At 35.1% G+C, this 19,842-nt stretch overlaps 1 protein-coding gene across 1 annotated transcript in view; it reads left to right on the top strand.

Annotated features, from left to right (window-relative positions):
• Positions 1-19,842, top strand: part of PTPN4 (protein tyrosine phosphatase, non-receptor type 4 (megakaryocyte)) — a 71,154-nt gene that overhangs the window by 41,358 nt on the left and 9,954 nt on the right. Inside the window, exons 13-20 of the mRNA XM_009996045.1 lie at positions 317-385; positions 6,548-6,682; positions 7,951-8,109; positions 12,983-13,142; positions 16,035-16,118; positions 16,204-16,260; positions 17,582-17,738; positions 19,223-19,389. Coding sequence (XP_009994347.1) covers positions 317-385; positions 6,548-6,682; positions 7,951-8,109; positions 12,983-13,142; positions 16,035-16,118; positions 16,204-16,260; positions 17,582-17,738; positions 19,223-19,389 — 988 coding nt within the window. The remainder of the gene's footprint in view (positions 1-316; positions 386-6,547; positions 6,683-7,950; positions 8,110-12,982; positions 13,143-16,034; positions 16,119-16,203; positions 16,261-17,581; positions 17,739-19,222; positions 19,390-19,842) is intronic.

Here is a 19,842-nt window from a genome sequence, read left to right as displayed (position 1 = left end):
TGCTTTGGATAAGAAGAAAGAGGAAGAGAAGAGAAAGCTTTGTGTTATGCCTCAAATTAATTGATCTCTGTTACAGTTAGACTGTAATGGGAAAGAAGACCTACACTTGTACCAAATGATTTGTAAAGTTACACTGTACTGAAGCATAATTGCTTGAGCATGACTGAAAACAGAATTTGTTTTTTGTTTGTGGTTTTTTTTTTGTTGTTGTGGTTTGTTTTGTTGTTGTTGAGGTGGTTTAATTTTCAGCAAGGAATTGTTATCTTAAGTTGGTTGCATTTAGTAGTTTGGTTTTGCTTTGTTTTTTATTTTCCAGTGGGAGAACAGAGGTCCAGTCTGTGCAGTATGGTAAAGAAAGAGCAAACAAAGACAGGGTATTTGCAAGGTAAGCAATTTACATTTGTACAAGATCAGTAAGTCTTCTGTTTGTATCTTTTTAGATGTTATGAGTTCTTTGTTTTCTGTTCGCAAAAATGTAAAACGAAGAGCAACTGTTGTCAACTGTTGCTGGTGGCTTGGCTCAACCATACTAAGGAATTTAATTTTGATATGGGAGTGTTTCTCTTTGGGCAGCTAGAAATGAGGGAGAATCTTATGACAGAAAGTTAATAAGGGTGTTCTTTAATATCTTCAAAATTCAGAATAGCCTTCAGCTTGTGTAGTTCGTTGTTACATGTACCAGCACTCCTTGTGCTGTCTTAATTGCAAAGAATGGATTCTTTTAACTATTCACTTGAAATACTGAGTTAATGAGTATGTTTTAGTCTTGATAACAATGTGTAATTGAACACACATTTCCTGTAAAATATGGTACTGTGAGCATCTTACTTGGTGAGAACAGCTTCATCGCTGTAGTCCCGATGAGGTGTTTTACTATGAAAAATTTCACTGTGACTCAGCTGCTTCTGAAGGAATTATTTCAGAGAGTAGTTGACTAATCATAGAATCCATTATTTAATTGTTTTTAATTGGTTTAGTGATTACAAGAAAACAGTCAAGACATAGTTTTAGTTCTTGATTCAGAAATTATGGTACAGTGTTCAAAAGTAAAACTGCTGCTACATTCATTTGGCGGTCTGCTCTGACAGTTAATAGAAAGAATCTTTATGAGGAGGGAGCATACTAAATGGTTTTTTTAATGCTTATACTTTTACTGAGATGAAGAATGTCTTTGAGTAGTTACCTCTTAAGGAATTTTGGATTTTTGCTCACAGACTTTCAGTAACAAGCCCAGCAACCTTTCTCAAGTACCTGCAAACACAGAGCATTTTTCAGAGCATTGGTGAATTCTGCCTTGATTTCCTGCCCCCTCCCCACTTCTTCCCCCCTGTGCAATATAGTTAATAAGAGTTTTTGGCTGGGCACACCATAGATACACAGCTTCACATCAGAAGGATTTGGGAGCAAAAGTGCTGTGACATGTTTCTTCAAGAGATAGGTTTTATAAGACAAATCTGTTCTGTGAGCCGTAGATTTACTCTATTTAGTTTGCTTGGGGAGTCTGGTTACATGTTTACTTGGAGCAATTTTTTTAGTATTTGAAAGACTCAGCACTGTGACAACTGAGTTTTATTTATTTAAATGACAATTACGAATCAGCAAGAAACTATTTTTTTTGTTACACTCTGAACTTAGCAATTGCCCACAAGGAAGCAGGGTGGAGGGGAGCTGCTGATACTTGGTTTTGAGGAATATACTTATAAATTTAGAAACTCTTCATTCAGTAGGTGGCAGTCTTCCCTTTGTGTCAAAACCGAACAAGTCACTTGTATTTTGTACAATATACTCTGCATAAAATTAAAAGCTATGGCTGGACCTGCTCTGATGTTTTTTTAAGTCTTTTGGGCCTTTTTTAGATGATAAGTACTTAGTTCTTCTGTCCTTCATAGTTGTATTTTCCACTGTTGCTTTTAGATTAAGGAATACAACATCCCTCCTCACCTTTTGAGTTGCTTCGTAGTGTTGATGACTGATGTCTGAGGCAAATATACATATGTCAGTGAACTGAAATTAAGGGTGTATTGTAACAGATACTCCTGAAAAGTCTTGTAGCAGATCATATATCCTCCACATCACAGTATGCAATGAATGCATTTTGAATTTTAAAGACTTTAATATTTTCAAGCCTGAAAAAAAAAATTTAACTGTAAGACATTTCTAGAACAGCATGTGATTCAAGAGTTTAGTCTAAAATATTATCTAATTCTTTGTAATCTAAACATTTACATTTCACATTTAAATACATTAGTTTATGTTAACCCTTTTATATTCATACAGAGGATAAACTTTACTTTTTAAGGTTTTCTAGGTAGAACTTGTGCTGTTTGTTGTTTTTTTTCTTAGAATCTGCCTTTCTCAGTGTTGTCTTTCTCAGACAAAGTCATGCTGAACAGCTTTTTAAGGTGTCATGCATTGGGCTTGTTTCCATTGCTTTTGAAAGTTCTGTGAGGTATGGGTTTCCTTTTGCTATGAAACTAGGAGCATGCTAGCATTACAGTCAGGTCTTGAGCATTAACTGGAAAAAAAAATAATTAATAATTACTGTTGCTTTTATTATTGCCACATCAGAAGATTTATTTAAGATCAGATGTTTTCAGGTTTTTTTCCTAGGGCTATCCAGATTTACACATTTATGGTTTTCTTACCAGTATTTAATTAGAAACTGCCTTATCTAAGCTAATACTGTCTCAGCAATTTTTTGAATTATTTCATTGTGAGAAAATAACAGCAATAGTTACATAGAAGTGTTATTTGAATGATCTGTTTGTTCCAAGTTGGGAAATGGTGATTGCCACAAGTAATGATTATCTAGCCTTTGCACACTGAGTAGAACATAGATACAGAGCACAAGACATAGAAATAAAATTTCTTAACAGCCATTTGAATAACAAGCAGTTAAAACCTATGATTAGCAGGTTTAGCTGTTTGTCCTCAGGATTTTACTTTAAAATTAGCTGAATTAATGTATTTTTTTAACAAATTATCAAAGTGTTAAAAAATCCTAATCTTTTACTATGAAAGAGTCTGTAATGAAGTCAATATTTTGTAGATGCTGTTTTCTTAATCTTCATGTAGCACTAACTTCAGCATTTAGAAGACTCTTGGGGTGGTTAAGGTTGGTTGGTTTTCATCTTCATTGCAGCTGTTCTCTTGGCCTTACTTTACTGTGTTCACAACCCAGGAAAACCTGTAAGAATTCCCAGGAGCATATTAAAAGTGAAAATAGATGTGAAAACAGTTCTATCAAGTGATGAACTGGGGGATGTCTTAAAGTGCACTGTTCTCTCTCAAGTCCTTGCAAAATCCTTTAGTTCTGTTTGGTTCTGATGGTGTGTACTAGAGCTGAGAAAAGGTAGTTTTATTGCATCTGGTATGGTGTTGAGTGAGTATCTCAGTCATTTTTATTTGCAAATGCCCTATCATTGTTGCAATTTTTTTCCAAAAAAACCAATCTTGCTTCAAGCATGCTTTTTTCAGGTTAATTAAATAATTCCTCAGTTGCTTTAACTTGCATATATAATTTGTGATGGGTCTGGCCTGTTTTGAGGTGCAAATAGAAGCATCCAGACAGGTCAGACAAAGGTGGAATTTGGAATTTCAAAGTTTATCAAAGCATTTCAAGAGTTTGGTGTAGCTTCCTTCCATCCTCCCATCGCCTCAGCTGCACTTTGGTATGAGAAAGTTATTTGACTATTTTAAGTCATTAGTGATAGAGGAGAAATTTGCAGGAATATTTCACAACATTCCTTAAATGTTAATAATAAATAACTTACTGTTAGATTTAGAAGTGTTGGTAGGAGAACTAGTATAAAAAAACCACAGCACTGAGAAGTTTGGTGCTGCAGTGTGGTAATTTTTTCTATGAAATTTCTGCAAAGACAGGAAATGGAGGCAACAAACATGGGTGGGTGGGACTCTGAGGTTAGAGCTGTTAATAAAATAATTGAAACGAACCTTTGCTGATAAACACTGCAGCTGTTAATCATATAGTACGGTATTTCTGAAAGAACAGACCCTATCCACTACAAAAGGTGAGTTTTCTTAATATGGGATTTTTTTTGATAGGGAAGAGGCTGCTTTATGGCAATTTGTTGCATAAGTTGAGGAAGTTTTCAAAAATGTAGTTAGAAGCTATGAGTTAAGATACAATGCAGTGGGTGGGGTTTTTAAGCAGTAAAAACTGTATTTTTTTGAAAAACTTTTTTTCCCCCTCTGTATATAGTTTTATGTCTCTTTTTGTAGTGTAATTTGCTTTATGCAGGCAAGGACAGTGGTCTTTCAGTGTTGCACGTGAAAAAAACAAAACATCACCAATTTCCCTATATATTACTGCTTGCTGCTTTTATATGTCTGTCAGAAAATACTGTTTCTGTAGTCCTGTATTTACCTGGCTTAGCATTGGATATATTATATTCCTCTGCTTTTTTCCCTTAGCCCATTCTTTTATTGGTAGAATCCAGCTCTTTGCAGATCTCTTTCTTGGTGCTGATCTGCTGGCTGCAAGTGTGCTGTCAGCAAAGTCTAGCTAATGATAGCTTTGGTTAATAAAAGAATAATGAACAGAAAATGTTGGACATGAATTTCAGTTCTGCTGGTTTCTTGTTATTTTACCTGTTCAGAATTGCTCAAATTTGCTGTGTTTGTGAAGAAAAATATCCTAAGTCGTTGGTTTAATTGATGTTATATCAAGTGCTAATTACTTTTCTAATCAAATTTCTGCAGTTTAAATGCAGTGAGACATGCTAAGACTGGCTGCATTTTTCTTCAGGAATGATTTATATTTTCCCTGCTCTCAAATATCAATATACCATTAGATTTATTTTTTTCCTGGATGGAATAAGACCTGAAACAGTAATATTTAGAATTGCCCATCTCACTGGCTGAAATTTGTCAGCTGTTGCTCAGTAAGTCTTCTGAGCAGCAAAGCAGCATGCAATAGATGTTCAAATCTGTGTGGGGATATAAAAACAAAAATTAAACTTCCAAACACAGGTCACCACTCATTTTGTGTCAAAAGCGCTGTTGACATGAGTGGGACTTAATTATTCCTGCATGTGAAGATAGATTATTAGATATGATGCTTAGCTGATTATTGTTGTAGACTACTTCTATAACATGGAGGTCAGTCTTCTAAAGGTGATGGCTTGCATTGAGTTTTAAGTTCCATGAGAAGCAAAAATGTATTTGTATCTAAGGTTCTCATTTTCAGAAAAATATCACTTGTCTGGGGGTAGTTACTTAATTTCTTAAAGTTCCTTCTTTCTGGACTGGCACTTTCAGTAAATTGGTAAGGTGATAACGACTAAGATAAAACAGTTACCATGTGTCCCAAGGACAGCCAAGGCCGAAGTTTTGTGATAAGGTTGTATGGAGCTGGGGAATAAAGGAGTTGTGCTGCTGTGTTGTTGCCTCATTGTGCAAAGCTGGAGTAGAGAAGAATATAGTGACGGACTACAAAAGCAAATGGGAATACAATTGCCATGGCAGAAAAGAATGATGAAATCATTCATGTATCGCTGGAACAAGAGACGGCTGGATAATGATAGAGGAGAAATTTGAACATCAAAGTAGTAGAAATAAAGTAAAAATCTGGTAACACAAAATACGTAGGACATGTAAGGATTTATTAAAAGAATGTCTGTTGTTGGCTAAAGACTTTTCAGTTGAAAACATCAAACAGCAAAAGTATGTTTAGTTGCAGGATGACTGAAGCATCCAGTGTGATGCTAAGAAAAGAGCAACCACAGTTCTTGAATGATTCATTTTATGATTTCCAGTATAAAAGGGAAATAATAGTGTTTCATGAGAGATTGCAGGTATAGTCTCATTTGTGCTGAAGAAATACTGGAAAGAATCAGCAGAAGGGGATTGTAGGTATCCTGCGATGACTGAAGAATAAGAAAAAAATTCCTCAATATCAAGAAAGTAGAAAATGTAATTCCTTTTGTGTGTAAGCTCTGGTCATAATGACTTTTAACCTGAAGGACATTTCTGGCACGAAACCAAGTGAAGTTTGGTTACACACAAAGAACTTAAAATAGGATTATTGCATCTGCCTTACAGGTGACAAAACAGGTTCTTGGAGAAACTATAGCACTTGATAGAAATCCCTGATGATTGAACAAAACTCGGTAGCTTTATTGCCATGTTGGTAATTAGCTTACTTTCAGTTCTTCAAAGTCTTTGGGGCTGATGTTTCCACCACTTTATTTTTCCTGAAATGGCTGAATAATTGTGTTACTTGGAGTGAGAAATGCCTAGGGACCTTTAGTGGGTTCCTCTTCTGTCTTGCTTGTCTGCCAGGCCATAGTATTTTATGACTTGTCTTTCACTGACATTCTTGTACAAGGTATAGAAAATGAAGTGCAATATATTGAAAAAATACAGAACTACTCATGTCAATATAGTTTTCCATTATTACTTTTCCTTTCTTCCATCTAATTTGATTTCCTATGATAGTACATCAGTTTCAGTGTGGTGAATTTTTATGTAATATTGTTCTTACCTCATACAGTTTTTGGTTAGTCATTCTACTTTCTTCTTCTAGATCCCCCAGTAAACCCTTAGCACGGAAATTAATGAGTGGGATGGATTGGGAAGTAGTGAGTAGGAACTCGCTCTCTGATGATAGGTTGGAAACACAGAGCCTACCATCGAGGTCTCCACCTGGAACCCCAAACCAGTAAGTAATGTCAAAACTTCTCTTCAAAGGAAATGACTGTCTGCCTGTGATGTGAGCGACCTTCTTGTGTAATAGAAGGATTCATGTGTTAAGGAGACAACTTAAAAAATTGTGTGCCGAGTGGTTCCCAGGAACATGTACTTCTAGATAAGAGAAATTGTTTGGGAGTGAATTTTAGGTGCTTCTCTTTCAACATATAAAAAGTTAAGGTGTAGCATGCTACCCTAAATGTGAGAGCTTGAGTATTCTGAAGCATAGTTAAAACTAAATTACTCATTTGGCTTAGAAAAAGTCCTGATGATAAAATCTGTGTGGTAATTTGGAAATATTTGATTCTGATAAATACAACTTCTTAAAACACTGTGGGAAATTACTTAATCAGAAAATCCATGCAGTTTTAATTCCCTCAGTTTGTCTGCATTTCCTTTCCAAGCTTCTTCCACATGACAGAGCTTTCTGTCTTATGTTTATAGTTGGTGAAAAATCATTCTGCTTTTTTTTTTAAAAACAACCAATTTTCTCAGTGTGCTGAAACCGGCTTAAGAGTCAGTATTACCCAGTTTTGTATTGCATAACATTTTGTATTGCAATTTCATATTCCATAACTGTTGTTGCAAATATCTGTAGCATTTAAAATGTGTTGTAAAAATTCTGTAATAGTGATGCTTATAACCATGCATGTTTCAAAGCACTTCCGGAAAGATGTCTGTGTCACTATGCTAGTTTTTGAGAAGAAGGTTGTGGTTCACAGACAGTCGCAGTCCCTGTGGTTCTTCAAGAAGAAAGATGCAGGGGATAAAATGTTCATCTTAATGAATTCAGGTTAAATTCTGCCGTTAACAGAGCCAGGTTTTTTCTTCTTAGGGGTTCATTTTTCTTCTCATTGGCTGTACTTTGGGTCAGGTGTCAGAATCACAGAATGATAGGGATTGTAAGGGACCTCTCTAGATCAGGCTTCCTTAAGTAGAAAAACCCAAACCAAACAAAAAAACCAAACAAACAAGAACAAAAATATTAGCCATTTAGTGTTTATGATAATAGTTTCTGGACACTTTTAAAAAGAAAATTATGAAATACAGCATGTTGATCTGACAACTAATTGTTTCAATTACTTTTGAAGCAGTACATTATTTAATAAAAATATGTATATGAACATAAGCATGCATAGAGAGGAAAAAATTGCTCTCTAGCAGTCTTTTCTAGTGGTCTAAGAAGTGCACATTATTAAAAATTCTTTTCACACTGCACTGCTTTACTTTCCCTTGTAGTCGCAACTCTGCCTTCACTCAAGAAGGAGCCCGGTTACGACCCTCATCAGTTGGACATTTAGTGGACCATGTAGTTCACACTTCCCCAAGTGAAGTATTTGTAAATCACAGATCTCCGTCTTCCACCCAGGCTAACAGCATCATACTGGAATCATCACCGTAAGTTCTGTTGGTTGTTACTGTGTGATAACATGAAGGGCTTCTGAGGATGAGTCAGAACTCTTCACCCTTAAATGTCTGGATTGGTCAGAACCGGAAACTAATAAGAAGTTAGCTGTTGTTTAGGGAATACTAGTATAAGACTTGATGGAAATTATACAGAAGACCTATATCTGATGTATTCCTTGTGCAGGATTCCAAAACCTTCCTCACCCACCCAAAATCTGGGTTAGCTGTAATATGACAATCAGTATCTGCATGTGCCAAAAGGAGATTTTTTTTTATACAGCTGAAATATGTTGGGTTTAATTCCTGTGTGTTTGGAAATTCTGCTTTTTGCCAAGGCACAGAAGTATGCATGAACTTCACAAATTACTGAACCAAAACACCTTCTTGACATCCCAGCATTCTGAGTTTCCTAGTATGTTTTGTCTGTTGTTATAGAGTGTGTGTGTATGTGTATATATATATATAATTAACATAGCAATATCACACTTTTTTCTGTGCTTAATATGCTTGGTACTGGATGTTTACTATGCTATGATGGGCAAAATAAAAGCTATTCTTGTGTATTAAGTCCAGAAGGATGGCAAATAAACGCTGAGTTAGTCAAAGATTTTAAATACTCAATAGCTTGTGGCCAATGTACAGATGAATTAGGGAGAAAAGGTGCACAATATACACCTTATTAACACTGCCACTGTACCTTCTTGTATGTAGCTATATGTGTAATACTAAACTTGCCTTCGTAATTGTATATAATATCTCTTAGCAAGGAAATGGTACAAATGGTTTCAAAACCTTATGAGAATATAAAATGGGACATACAGAATTACTTATTGAGGTCTCAGAAAAAAAATCCTCAGGAAAGGTACTTGAACCAATTTAAAAACCAAGCTTAAAGGGTACTTTCCCTTTGAACTGTGCATAACTTTAGGGAAGGATATAGCATCCTAAATTTTAAAGGCTCTGTAAAATAACACAAGGTGTTTTTTTGTGATAGGCTACATTAGTTATCATTTGGCCATCAGCTGGTTGTTTAGCTTCCATAAAACACTCATTTGGCCTAGTAATATAAAATCCCCTTTTTTGGGGTTTTGCTTTTTTAACCTATTCACATGGCAAGGGAGTCTCTAAACTCAAACACTTGTGAAGCTTTTCTCATACTTGAGTTTTGCTGTACAGAGGCCGTACAGGGTCAGGTTCCTTCTATTCCAAGACTTCCAGCTGAAGTCAGTCATGAGAAACCCTTACTGAATACTAGAATGATGTGCTACAGTGAAGTGAGCACAATTCTTAACAGTTGTCCTCTGTTCATCTACCTTTACTCTAAGTTAAGTTCTAAAAGATGTTCCCAAGCATCCTTGAGATTTGTTTATTTTAATACCTGATTTCTTATGCAAGTCACCATAGAAATGAGTCTTAAAAAGAGAGGAAGTGGTTTTGTAAATTAGTTACACAACTGTGGCTGTGCCCAAGCAGAAAAACTATTGCTACTCCATCACTAAGTGTTGGATTTTGGTTTTCCCCTTGTTGGAAGCTTAAATGTGGTTTTTAGTTTTCCAATATAGATACCTAGAATAAGATATTTTTATGAATGAGGACATTGACTGTCAAAATACATGAACTCTGCTGGGGTCTTCTGAAAGTTTTAGGTGATGTTATTGGTTCAAGATTTGAGATTAATGAAAGAAAGTAGCAGTCATGAAGTTAGTATTTGCTGTACATTTTATATATATATTTTTACAGTCCAAAAAGCCATTTCCTAAAAATTTACCTTTTATGAGTGAAAAGATTTGAGTAGTCCATCTGCTAATTTGTAGGCTATTTTTATTTATTGATCAAATTTACATGTGTAAGACAGAGGGACTAACCTGACAGTAGGTTTAATGAGCTCTCTGACTTTGGAGTCAACATAGTAAAAGAAATGAGTTTCAGTGCAGTTTAGAAAGATCTTACAGCTTAGCTAATACAGCCTTTAATTTCACTTTTTCTTTTTTCATCTGCAGGTACTATTCAAAACTAAACTGAGAGATTTCTGCTTGTAGTTCCCTGAAGTAATTATAAACCCTAAATTGCCAAAGCACGTGATGTGTTTAGTTTAATAAATTTACAGGGTTGTGTATGAAACTCGCTAAATATATTAAAAGGTCAGACTGGGTATCTGTAACAAAAATACCCAAAAGCTTGTCAGTGCGAGGGTTTGTGTGTTATTATTATGTAAATTGCTGAATGCAGTAACAGAGAGCTGCTTTGCCTGCAAAATAGGCTGCTTTCACTGCCATTGTCTAAGCATTCATAAGGAAATTCAGAGCTGACTGGGCAAATATAAAGCAATGAAGTTTTTGCCCAAGGCTTGATTGTTAGTTCTCACAATTCATTATGCTAATATATTACAGTACTTGCATTGCTGTTTCTAAAATGCTTATTTAAGTAACTTTTCAAATCTTTTCTATAAGTTTGTGTGTTCAGTAGGAATTTATACATGTTTGTTGTCGTGTATGTACAGAAATCAAGTCAACCATAAGATCTTGTCTTTTACTTTAATCAGAAGGCTTCTTTTGTGTCTGCTCATGGTTTCTGTTCCTTTTTAATTCAGTTTAAAACTCTCAGGAGTAATTGTTTGCAGAAAAATACATAACTCTGTTCCCTTTCACTTAAAGGCTGAATAGTCTGTGCTGGCCAGACTTGAATGAATAAATACACAGGCAGTTAAAAAGCTCTGGGTGACCTCTGTAAGTCGATGTCTACATAATTGATAAGTGCCTTGAAAAATCATTTTACAAATGTTGGTAATCATCACGTTTTTCTCCACGAAAATGAATTACAAAGCAGCTTATCCTGAAAAAAAAAACAACTCTTTTTTACTGCCACTTGCATTGAAAAATGTTAAGATATATTATATTTATTTCTTAGTGTGTTTAGAACATTCCTCAAACATCAGATACTGAATAATCAGTGTATATATATATTTTAGCACTGCCTGAAAAAACCCCTATTTTCTAAAAGTTGAAATTAAGCAAAAACATGAAGAAAAAATACTGTTAGGATCTTTTCAAATGTACTGTCTTCATACATTGACAAAAATGGTATCAATATTTTGTTTTCTAAGAAATCTTACTACATTTTTAAAAAAATGAAATGGAAAATATGGGGTTTTTTTCAAAGTGAAGTGTTTCATTTCCCATTCAATTCTCATGCTTGCTGAGAGGTTCATCCTTTATTTGAAATCACTGTAGACAAGTGTGATCTGTTTTTGGTTTTACTTCAAAATGTGGATCTGGGATCTGCCTTTCTTTTCTTGCATAAAAGGAGATTATTTGGTATGGAATTTGATGTGTGCCTTAAGTTTTCTAACCTGCAGCACCTTCAAACGTTATGCCATCTCATACCGAGAGCCTCACCCTGCTAACAGTTTGTTGTGGCTGGACCAGTTCAATACAGTAGGACCACTCACGTGGTCACCCGTGCTGTTTAGAGGATGTTAAGCTCTGAGTTTCTGCTGCAGTTGCTGATAACGAAAGGGGCAGGATCCTATTTCTGGCTCCCTCTGCAGTGGTCGACCCCGTGATGAACCAATTAACCCTGTTGAACCAGCAGAGTTCAACAACCCAAGCTGATCCAAAAAGTCAGTGTATCTTTGTTTTCCTGGTAAGCTGGCTGAGCAAAGGGAGCAGCACCAGTGTGTTTCAAGGAAGGGACAATGGGTGCCACCCGGTTTTGGTAGTTCTCTTTAGATTTAGCTGCGGATGTAACTTCATTCTTGTTTATTTTTGGGTTTGCCTCTAGTATCAATGGACTGTTGTCATAAGTCATTACTTAATAATTCCATTTAATGTGGTTCATGGGGAGGAAGGAATGTATTCTCATTGGTGTTTAGAAACTAGCATTCAAACTATGTTAATGGAAGCTGTGCTAACTGCCCTTTTGGGCCTCTCAAAATGTTCTTGATTATTAAATATAAAGCCATAAAATGAAAGATGAATCATATATATGTATGTAGTACAAATAATTCAGTTAAGCTTTTATTCCAAAAGGACTAATAAAGGAAATTATCCATATGATACATAAACAAAACATTTTAATTAATCTTCAGTAGAGTTCCTGCAGATCTAAAATATAAGTAGAACTTTGTGCTATTTAATTTTCAGTAATGGTTTTATAACTCAATTGAAAAATGCATGTGATGAATGCCATTTTTACAAATGTTTCAAAACTGCACAGGTTTCAAAGGAAAAGCTATTCAAGAGAGGGGAAAAAAGTAATAATTGAAATGTATGCATATACTTCTAAATACAAAAATTAAAATTTAACACTGATTTCCAGCAGGCTTTTCAAATAAAGGCGGGAGGACACTTGAATTTTCTTCAGCTTGCACTCCTCCTATTTTTAGATCAAAAGCCAAAAACTAGACTCGAGCACTTTCTTATGCCGCTTTTGTCTGGTTTTAAGTTTTAAATTGCAGGCATTAAAGATGCAAACTAATTGATTTTCTTACTGAGGAAACACAGTAAGTGATATCTGTTAATATTTTTTTAGCAAGAGTGCAGAGTATAAATACCGTGAATTTTATAATATTTCAATATCAAGTAGGTTAAGAGTGTTAAAAGCATTTAAGAAGAAAAAAAGCCATGCTTAGAAGATGAACTTACTGATTCTGTGTACAGATGGTTGCCAAGAAAAAAAGCAGTCACATGTCCAAACATATACTTTCAATATATTCCACCACAGTAATTTTTGAGATTCTAAAAATACATACAGATATTCAGCTTTCAAATTCTTTTGTTTCTTCTAGCTTTTACAGTTTATTTGGAGCCTTGAACTGCCAATATCTCATGATCATTCCACTTTGTACTTCTATTTTGGTGTTTAGATCTCAAGAGACTTCTATAGATGGGCAGCCTCCTGCATTACCACCCAAACAATTTAAAAAGAACAGTTGGAACCAAATTAATAATTCACATTCACAGCAAGAACTGGATAACCATATTAATGAAACATTTGATGTTCCTTCATCACCTGAAAAATCCACAGTAAGTTTTTGGATCCAGTTTAACCATTCTGCTTTTTCTTGGAATGGTAGCCCTGCTTTTCATGAACTTGTTTCTGATGCATTTCAGGGAGTTGTGTTCTCTGTCCTTTGTCAGTTGTCATCAAATGACTGCACTGGGATGGATATGCAAACATTTTGAACGTGAGCTTTTCAGCACGTGCAGAACTTTCTTACCTTTCCTTTGAGGAGTCATTTAACATCTTTAAAGAAGACACTGCAAACACTCCACTCCCATTGGTGTTTCATCTGGCTTTTGTAAAGTGCTTTCAAAGTGCTTACCAGCAGTGTTGTCAGGAGAGATTTCTTAAGTCTGTGGTTGCATTTCTTATTAGAATTTCCAAGAAAGAGACTCTACCCAGAAGCCTGTAATGAGGAATGTAAAAATCTGAGCAAAAGTTCTTTTTTCATGCTTAAGCACATGCTAGATGAGTAAGCCAGTCCGTTGATTATTGTTTAACTGAAGTGAGATCTCAATGATAATTTTGTTTTGGTTTTGTTTTTGTTTGTTGTTTTGGTTGTGTTGTTTTTTTTTTTTGTCCTTCCAGAAATTTACAGATGGTTCTTGGTTTTATACTGATGTAGGACAAGAAACGTTTTGCAGGATGGGAAAACTGTCTGACATCCAGATGTAGCAAATACTGTATAAACAGTTTTGCCAACCTCAGACATTTGAAATGATGACTCAGCTCCTAAAATGGTTGTATAAGACATGCCTTAGGTTTATTTTTATTTGCTTTCTGAACTCAGCCTAGGATGTTCTCTCAGGACTTATTGCAAAGTTAAGATTCCCGTAAGCCTCTTATTTAATTTCATAGCTGTTTTTTTAATAACACAACAAAAATGAAACTTGTAAATTTATGAGCATTTTGGAAGTGTTGTAAAAAAATGTTTTAACTAAATAATGAAACAGGTTTTTTAACAGCTTTGTTTTCTGTCAGTGCTTACCTGAGTCATACTAAAGTATGGTTCTGTTTTGAAAGATAACAGTACTTTACTCATCAAGTTTTTCTGCTCTGTATTCAGTTGTCTTTACCAAATTGACAAAAATAACTTTCAGTTGTTTTTTTAAGTCTTTTTAGTTCTGCAAAACCAACACAGCTGCGTGAGAATGAGATTCTTTTTTCTCTGTGCATTGTCAGTGTGGTTGTTTGCTTGTGGTCTGATGGGCTGCACTTATGCAGCCTCACTTAAGGCAGTAGTGTTGTAATTGGACATCTCATTTAGTCTGCTGATGGCTCTTTATTTTAGGTATTATAGGAGAAGGAACACAGTGAGACTCACAATTTTTTTTGTGAAATTGTAGATTTAGGATTTGGAATGTGTGGTGGTTTTGGGGGGGTTTTTGTTTGTTTGTTTTTTCAGAGTTGCTTTTCTGACCAGGGATGCACTTCAGGTTCTTGTACCATGAAAGCCTTTTCTGCTGCTCCATCTCAAATATTTTAAGGAAAACTTCTCACCATTTTTATTTCATTTACCCATTTTATTTCCTTTGTTTGTTGTATGTATGTAGATAGTATTTAGAAGGGTAGTAGAACAGGTTATGGAAATAACTTTTAACTCCATCTGCAATCCCTAAGTATCCAATCTGAGAATGTCCAGAAGTATTTGACAGCAGGTGTGGCCATGAGTCCCTTCAGTCAAACAGGTTAATGATGAGATACGGTGCTCTCTTCAGGATTTTAATTATAAACTGCTGCTCAGAATGGCCTGTTAAAACAGGAAATTATTATTCCACTTTTGTCTGGGGAATGCAATGGCACAGAAGTTGCCAAACACTGCAGGTGAAGACTTGGTGGTTCACTCTGCTCGGGAATGTGAGTCATGTCTCCAGTGCCAGTGAACATAGACTAGAACAATTTGCATATGATCAGACTTCCTAAGACCTCTTCATTTTCACTAACCTATCTTACAGTGTTACTTTCCTCTCCTTCCCCAAATTTTTCATCTTTTTTTTGCTACTGTCAGTGTTTTGGTTGAGATTTGTTCTGTTTTAACCAAGAGCTTAAAGCACCTGCCATTCAGGTAACTTTTTATGAGCCAACTTGAGCAGACTTTCACCTGTTGAATCTGCAGGTTTTAAACTTTCTTACACATAGAAATGTTTTCTTCCTTTCTGAATGAGTCTTCTGTTTTGACTGTACTTCCTTGGAACACATTTCTTTAGTAATACACATATCCACTGTAGAAACCACAGAAATACCAGTCAACAATCAGTCTGTGAAATATATAGTGATAGGAGCAAACTAAAAATCATTTAAATGGCACAAAGTTGATTTTCCCAGATGAAAAAAAGTATATATTATTCCCCAGTTTATTGGTAGTCTCTTTAACAGTGTTATAATCAAAATGAAACCAGGAAGAAGGCAGCTAAAATTGTCAGGGCTTGATCAGTGTGAAACATGTCACACCTCATACACCACCACATTGGAAATGATGTAGGGGATATGGAACCAATTTGTCCTTGCTTGCTGCTGTTGTATTTTTGTTTTTATTAACAACATTACACCTTTGATTGCCTTGTTTTTCATCATATTACATACTTCCTGCAACGTTTTCACTGTGATCTTAATTAAAACATATTTAAGGAGTTTCTATTTGGTAAAGACAGCTTGAAGCTATTAGTGTTTTCTGTTTCATAATTTGGTCTTTCTCTGACAAAACACACTTTTAGCTTAGTTATGGCTTGTGTGTGTGTATCTTCTCCTTTCTTTGCAAAACTCAAGATAATACATTTGAACTATCAGATGACTTTTTCTGAAGCATCCAGGAGTAATTACTTGATGAGGAAACCACAAAATTATTGCGTATAATAACCTCAAAGTTGACCTATGAACAAAATATATATTGATATAATGTAATTTTTGTTTACTAGCCCAATGGTGGAGTTCCCCATGACAATCTCGTTATGATCAGAATGAAACCGGATGAAAATGGAAGGTTTGGCTTCAATGTAAAGGTAACAGCACATCTATTCCTTTCATGTCTGTTAAGACTGTTTTCTGTCGTGTGTGATTTATTACTGTTTTAATTTGCTTTTCAAGGGTGGATACGATCAGAAGATGCCAGTAATAGTGTCCAGGGTAGCTCCAGGAACACCTGTAAGTTATGCAAAAAAACTTGGTAGCAATACCTGTGTGCCTTGAGTTACGTGTTCAGAACTGCAAATTATTTCATAGCTGCCTATGAAAATGAGTTTGTGCTAAACATTAACCTAATAGAGCAAATCATGTGCAATAGGAATTTGGTGGGGCTACATATATTTCTAAAGTTCTTCAATCCTCAAAAATACTTTTTTCTTACTGAAACAAAATTCCTGAAAATTCCAGGGAATTACAGATGTTCAGTATGCACTGTATCTTGATCTGTGTCATCCTAAAAATACACTTCATTAGCTTTTTTAAAATGTAGGCTTTCATATAGTTTCAGATAAATTTGTCTTTTAGTATGTTAAAAATAACTAAGATAGCAAATTGCTCTTATTTTAGTGGCAGATGTAGCTGAATAATGCCAAGATTTAGATTAAAATCAGACATCATTAATCATGTCTGATTGTTGTAACTGGTGTTTAGTGACTACAAGTAGTGTCTTCAGACTAGGCACAGTATTTTGTCAACTGGTTGCCAGAAATACTGACCAGGTATTTAGCTGAGCAAAGTCAGCTCTGTTTATACCTTTTAGAGTAGAGTGAACTGTTTATTTGCTAACATTTAAGAAGTACAACTTTCTTTTTTTCTTTCTATTTAAAACTATGAAAGTGTTTTCCAAGAGCATTGTTCTTGTCTCTGTTAATTATTATCTCTGATATATTTAATAACATAAATAATTTTGCTTTAATACTTTAAACATCCATTCTCTAAGGCAAAGATATTTGGTAATGGCATGTGCTCTTTCTTTTCTGCAATGATGTTTAGACTGTGATTATAATAATTATTTTTGTTACTGATTTCTCTCTCTGGAATTACTGGGATTTGTGCATTGTCTTCAATCCTTGTCTTACTCTTGTCATTACAGTTGTGATATTTCACACCTGAAGCATTTAAGCCTGTGAAATTGATTTGGACAAGGCTTTGTCATATTACTGCCTTCCCTTTAAAGAAAAGAACATCCTGCTTTTTAATTGCTTGTACAAAACGTGATTCAAAGAGAGGAGCTTTTGGCTTCAATCAGAGTGAAGTAACAGCTGCTAAAAGATGTTAAAATGACAGTCACCTCCCAGTTGCAGATTGATTTGTTCATGTGAATGGCACTGTCTTATCTATTGTGTAACACTTTATCATTTGAATACAGTGCAGCAACCATAGCAACTAAACTATTGGGATTGAAGTGCCCAAGTATAGTTGCTTTAAGTTGCTAATTTAAGGTCAGAATTGGAGATGGCTTGTTTTATGAATTTTATTTTATTTTTTTGTCACCTTACAGGCTGATCTGTGTGTCCCTCGTTTGAATGAAGGGGACCAGGTTGTGCTGATTAACGGCAGGGATATAGCAGAACATACCCATGATCAAGTTGTTATGTTTATTAAAGCTAGCTGTGAGAGACACTCAGGGGAACTTGTACTCCTAGTTCGACCCAATGGTGAGTGATTTGTCCACAATAATAAAATAAATTTTAAAAAAAAATCTACACCTTTCTGTCTTTTTCTAACCTCCATTTTGAGTCCCAAGATGAAATGCTTAACATCTTTCTGAGAAAGAACTCCCATCCTTGAGAAGGAATTGCAACAGCACAAAATATTCTATAAAATTAGATCAATCCCATAGTCTAAGGAGCTGTGCATAACTAAGTGTTTAAAATCAATATGAAAATCAGAGATGATTTTCTTTTCTAACAAAGAACTTAATTAAATTTTGTTCGCACTCTCATTGATAAAAATGTCCAGAAAGTTACATGGGTATTGAATGCAGTTTCTGATGTTGCTGTTATTCCCTTAAAGAAAATAAAAAGCAAACACAAACAAAAACCCCTCACCAAAGAACCAGTATTTGGATGACTTTGAAGGTTGATATATGCAAAAACCTTCCAAATGTTTTTAAAACTATCCAGAATGACTGCTAACGTTTCTACTTGAATAGAAAAATTGCTAAACTGCAGTTTAAATAACAGCTTGTGCAGTATATTAATGAAATACACTGTTGGAGCATTGCCAGCAGATGGTCACTGGATTTAATTCTCCTGCACATTCCCATTATAATACAGTTGCACAGGAAAAAGCAAAATGAAAACTAATTGGAATAACTGGAAATTACTTCAGGAGAGTGTATCAGCCACCTCATTAATTTTTTTTTCCTTTATTTACTGATTTGCACACCCCACTTTCTTGTGCTCTCTTTCTGTGTCTAAGTTCTCTTGCAGCTTTTGTGTGCTTACTTTCTTCTTCAGATCAAACTGTGAGCTTTGTTTACAAATTTACTAAGGCACTTTGTCCTTGTGTGTTGATTTTTTCTGTATTCTGGATGAAAACATTTGTGCTGTAGAAGTGAGGAGCTGCCAGTTCCCTCCTTCGTGGTGATGGGGTATAATTTAAAAACAGGCTTTCTAATAGCCTCTGTTAAATATACTAGAAGCTGTATATTACTTTCCAGTTCACTTATAGGCAGGCACAGACACAACATTGGTAGCATTGAAGTGGCATATATTAATGCCATTTTCACAGGTATTTTGTACATCTTGCCCTAATTACTGAAGACTAAAATCTGTTCAAAGTGAACTAAAATTACAAATATAAATGTGACTATAATGACTTCAGAGGCATGATGTGAGAATCTGAGATTAGGGAGTTGCCTGAGTCCAAGCAAGGTATAACATGAGTTTCGATGAAAATTTTAGCAGTCATTTATGTGCTTTCACTTAAAATTACCAGTAAAAAAAATAGTTTTGTCATGAAATATAATGATTAGTGAAGTCTCTTTGCAGGTGAAGACACTAAAGTCAATAGATTCATGAATGTGGACTTTTCTACAGGAGAAACACTTGTCCCTTTTTGCTGTTTTAAATAAATGACTTAAATAAATGCTGAACAGCATGTTCAGTCAGAGCATTCATACCCTTATTTGTTACAGCTGTCTATGATGTTGTGGAAGAGAAGGTGGAGAGCGAGCCTGACTTTCAGTACATCCCTGAGAAATCTCCACTTGATGGTGTCCATCAAGATGATAATGCTCTGAGGGAATCCATGATTCAGCTAGCAGAGGGGCTTATCACTGGAACTGTTTTGGCTCAGTTTGATGTGAGTACCGTGTCACCTGTCGCTTTGTGTAAGTTCCAAGTCTTGGGATAATAACTGTTTTAAGCAGAGCAGGTTCCAGTCAAATTTCCATAACATCAGCATTTTCTAGCAAAACAATTGACTTATGCTCTCAAAAGAAAAATAACAAAACCAATCCAGTCCTATATTGAAACACTACATGTGTAAACTTATGCTATAGAATATTCTTAATAGTACTTTCAGTGTCATCTGTTATAAAGTGTTTTTGATTAATTACAACATTTTGTGGTTATTGGGAACCTATACTAATAAATAATACTTTAATAGAGGTGAAGTCTGAAAAATGAGTACCAAAATAAGTGTTCTGTACTCAGGCCTTCATTCCATATCTAAGGTACTGTAGAAACTGAGAAACAGCTCAGCTGTTGACATTTTGTGGGCAATCTCAGTGAGGGAAGGTAAAATTATCAAATG

Source organism: Chaetura pelagica, unplaced genomic scaffold (genome assembly GCF_000747805.2).
Source record: "Chaetura pelagica isolate M959 unplaced genomic scaffold, ChaPel_1.0 scaffold3, whole genome shotgun sequence".
Taxonomy (NCBI): Eukaryota; Metazoa; Chordata; class Aves; order Apodiformes; family Apodidae; genus Chaetura; species Chaetura pelagica.
The sequence above is the reverse complement of the archived record's forward strand: the minus strand, read 5'-3'. Positions and strand labels throughout refer to the sequence as shown.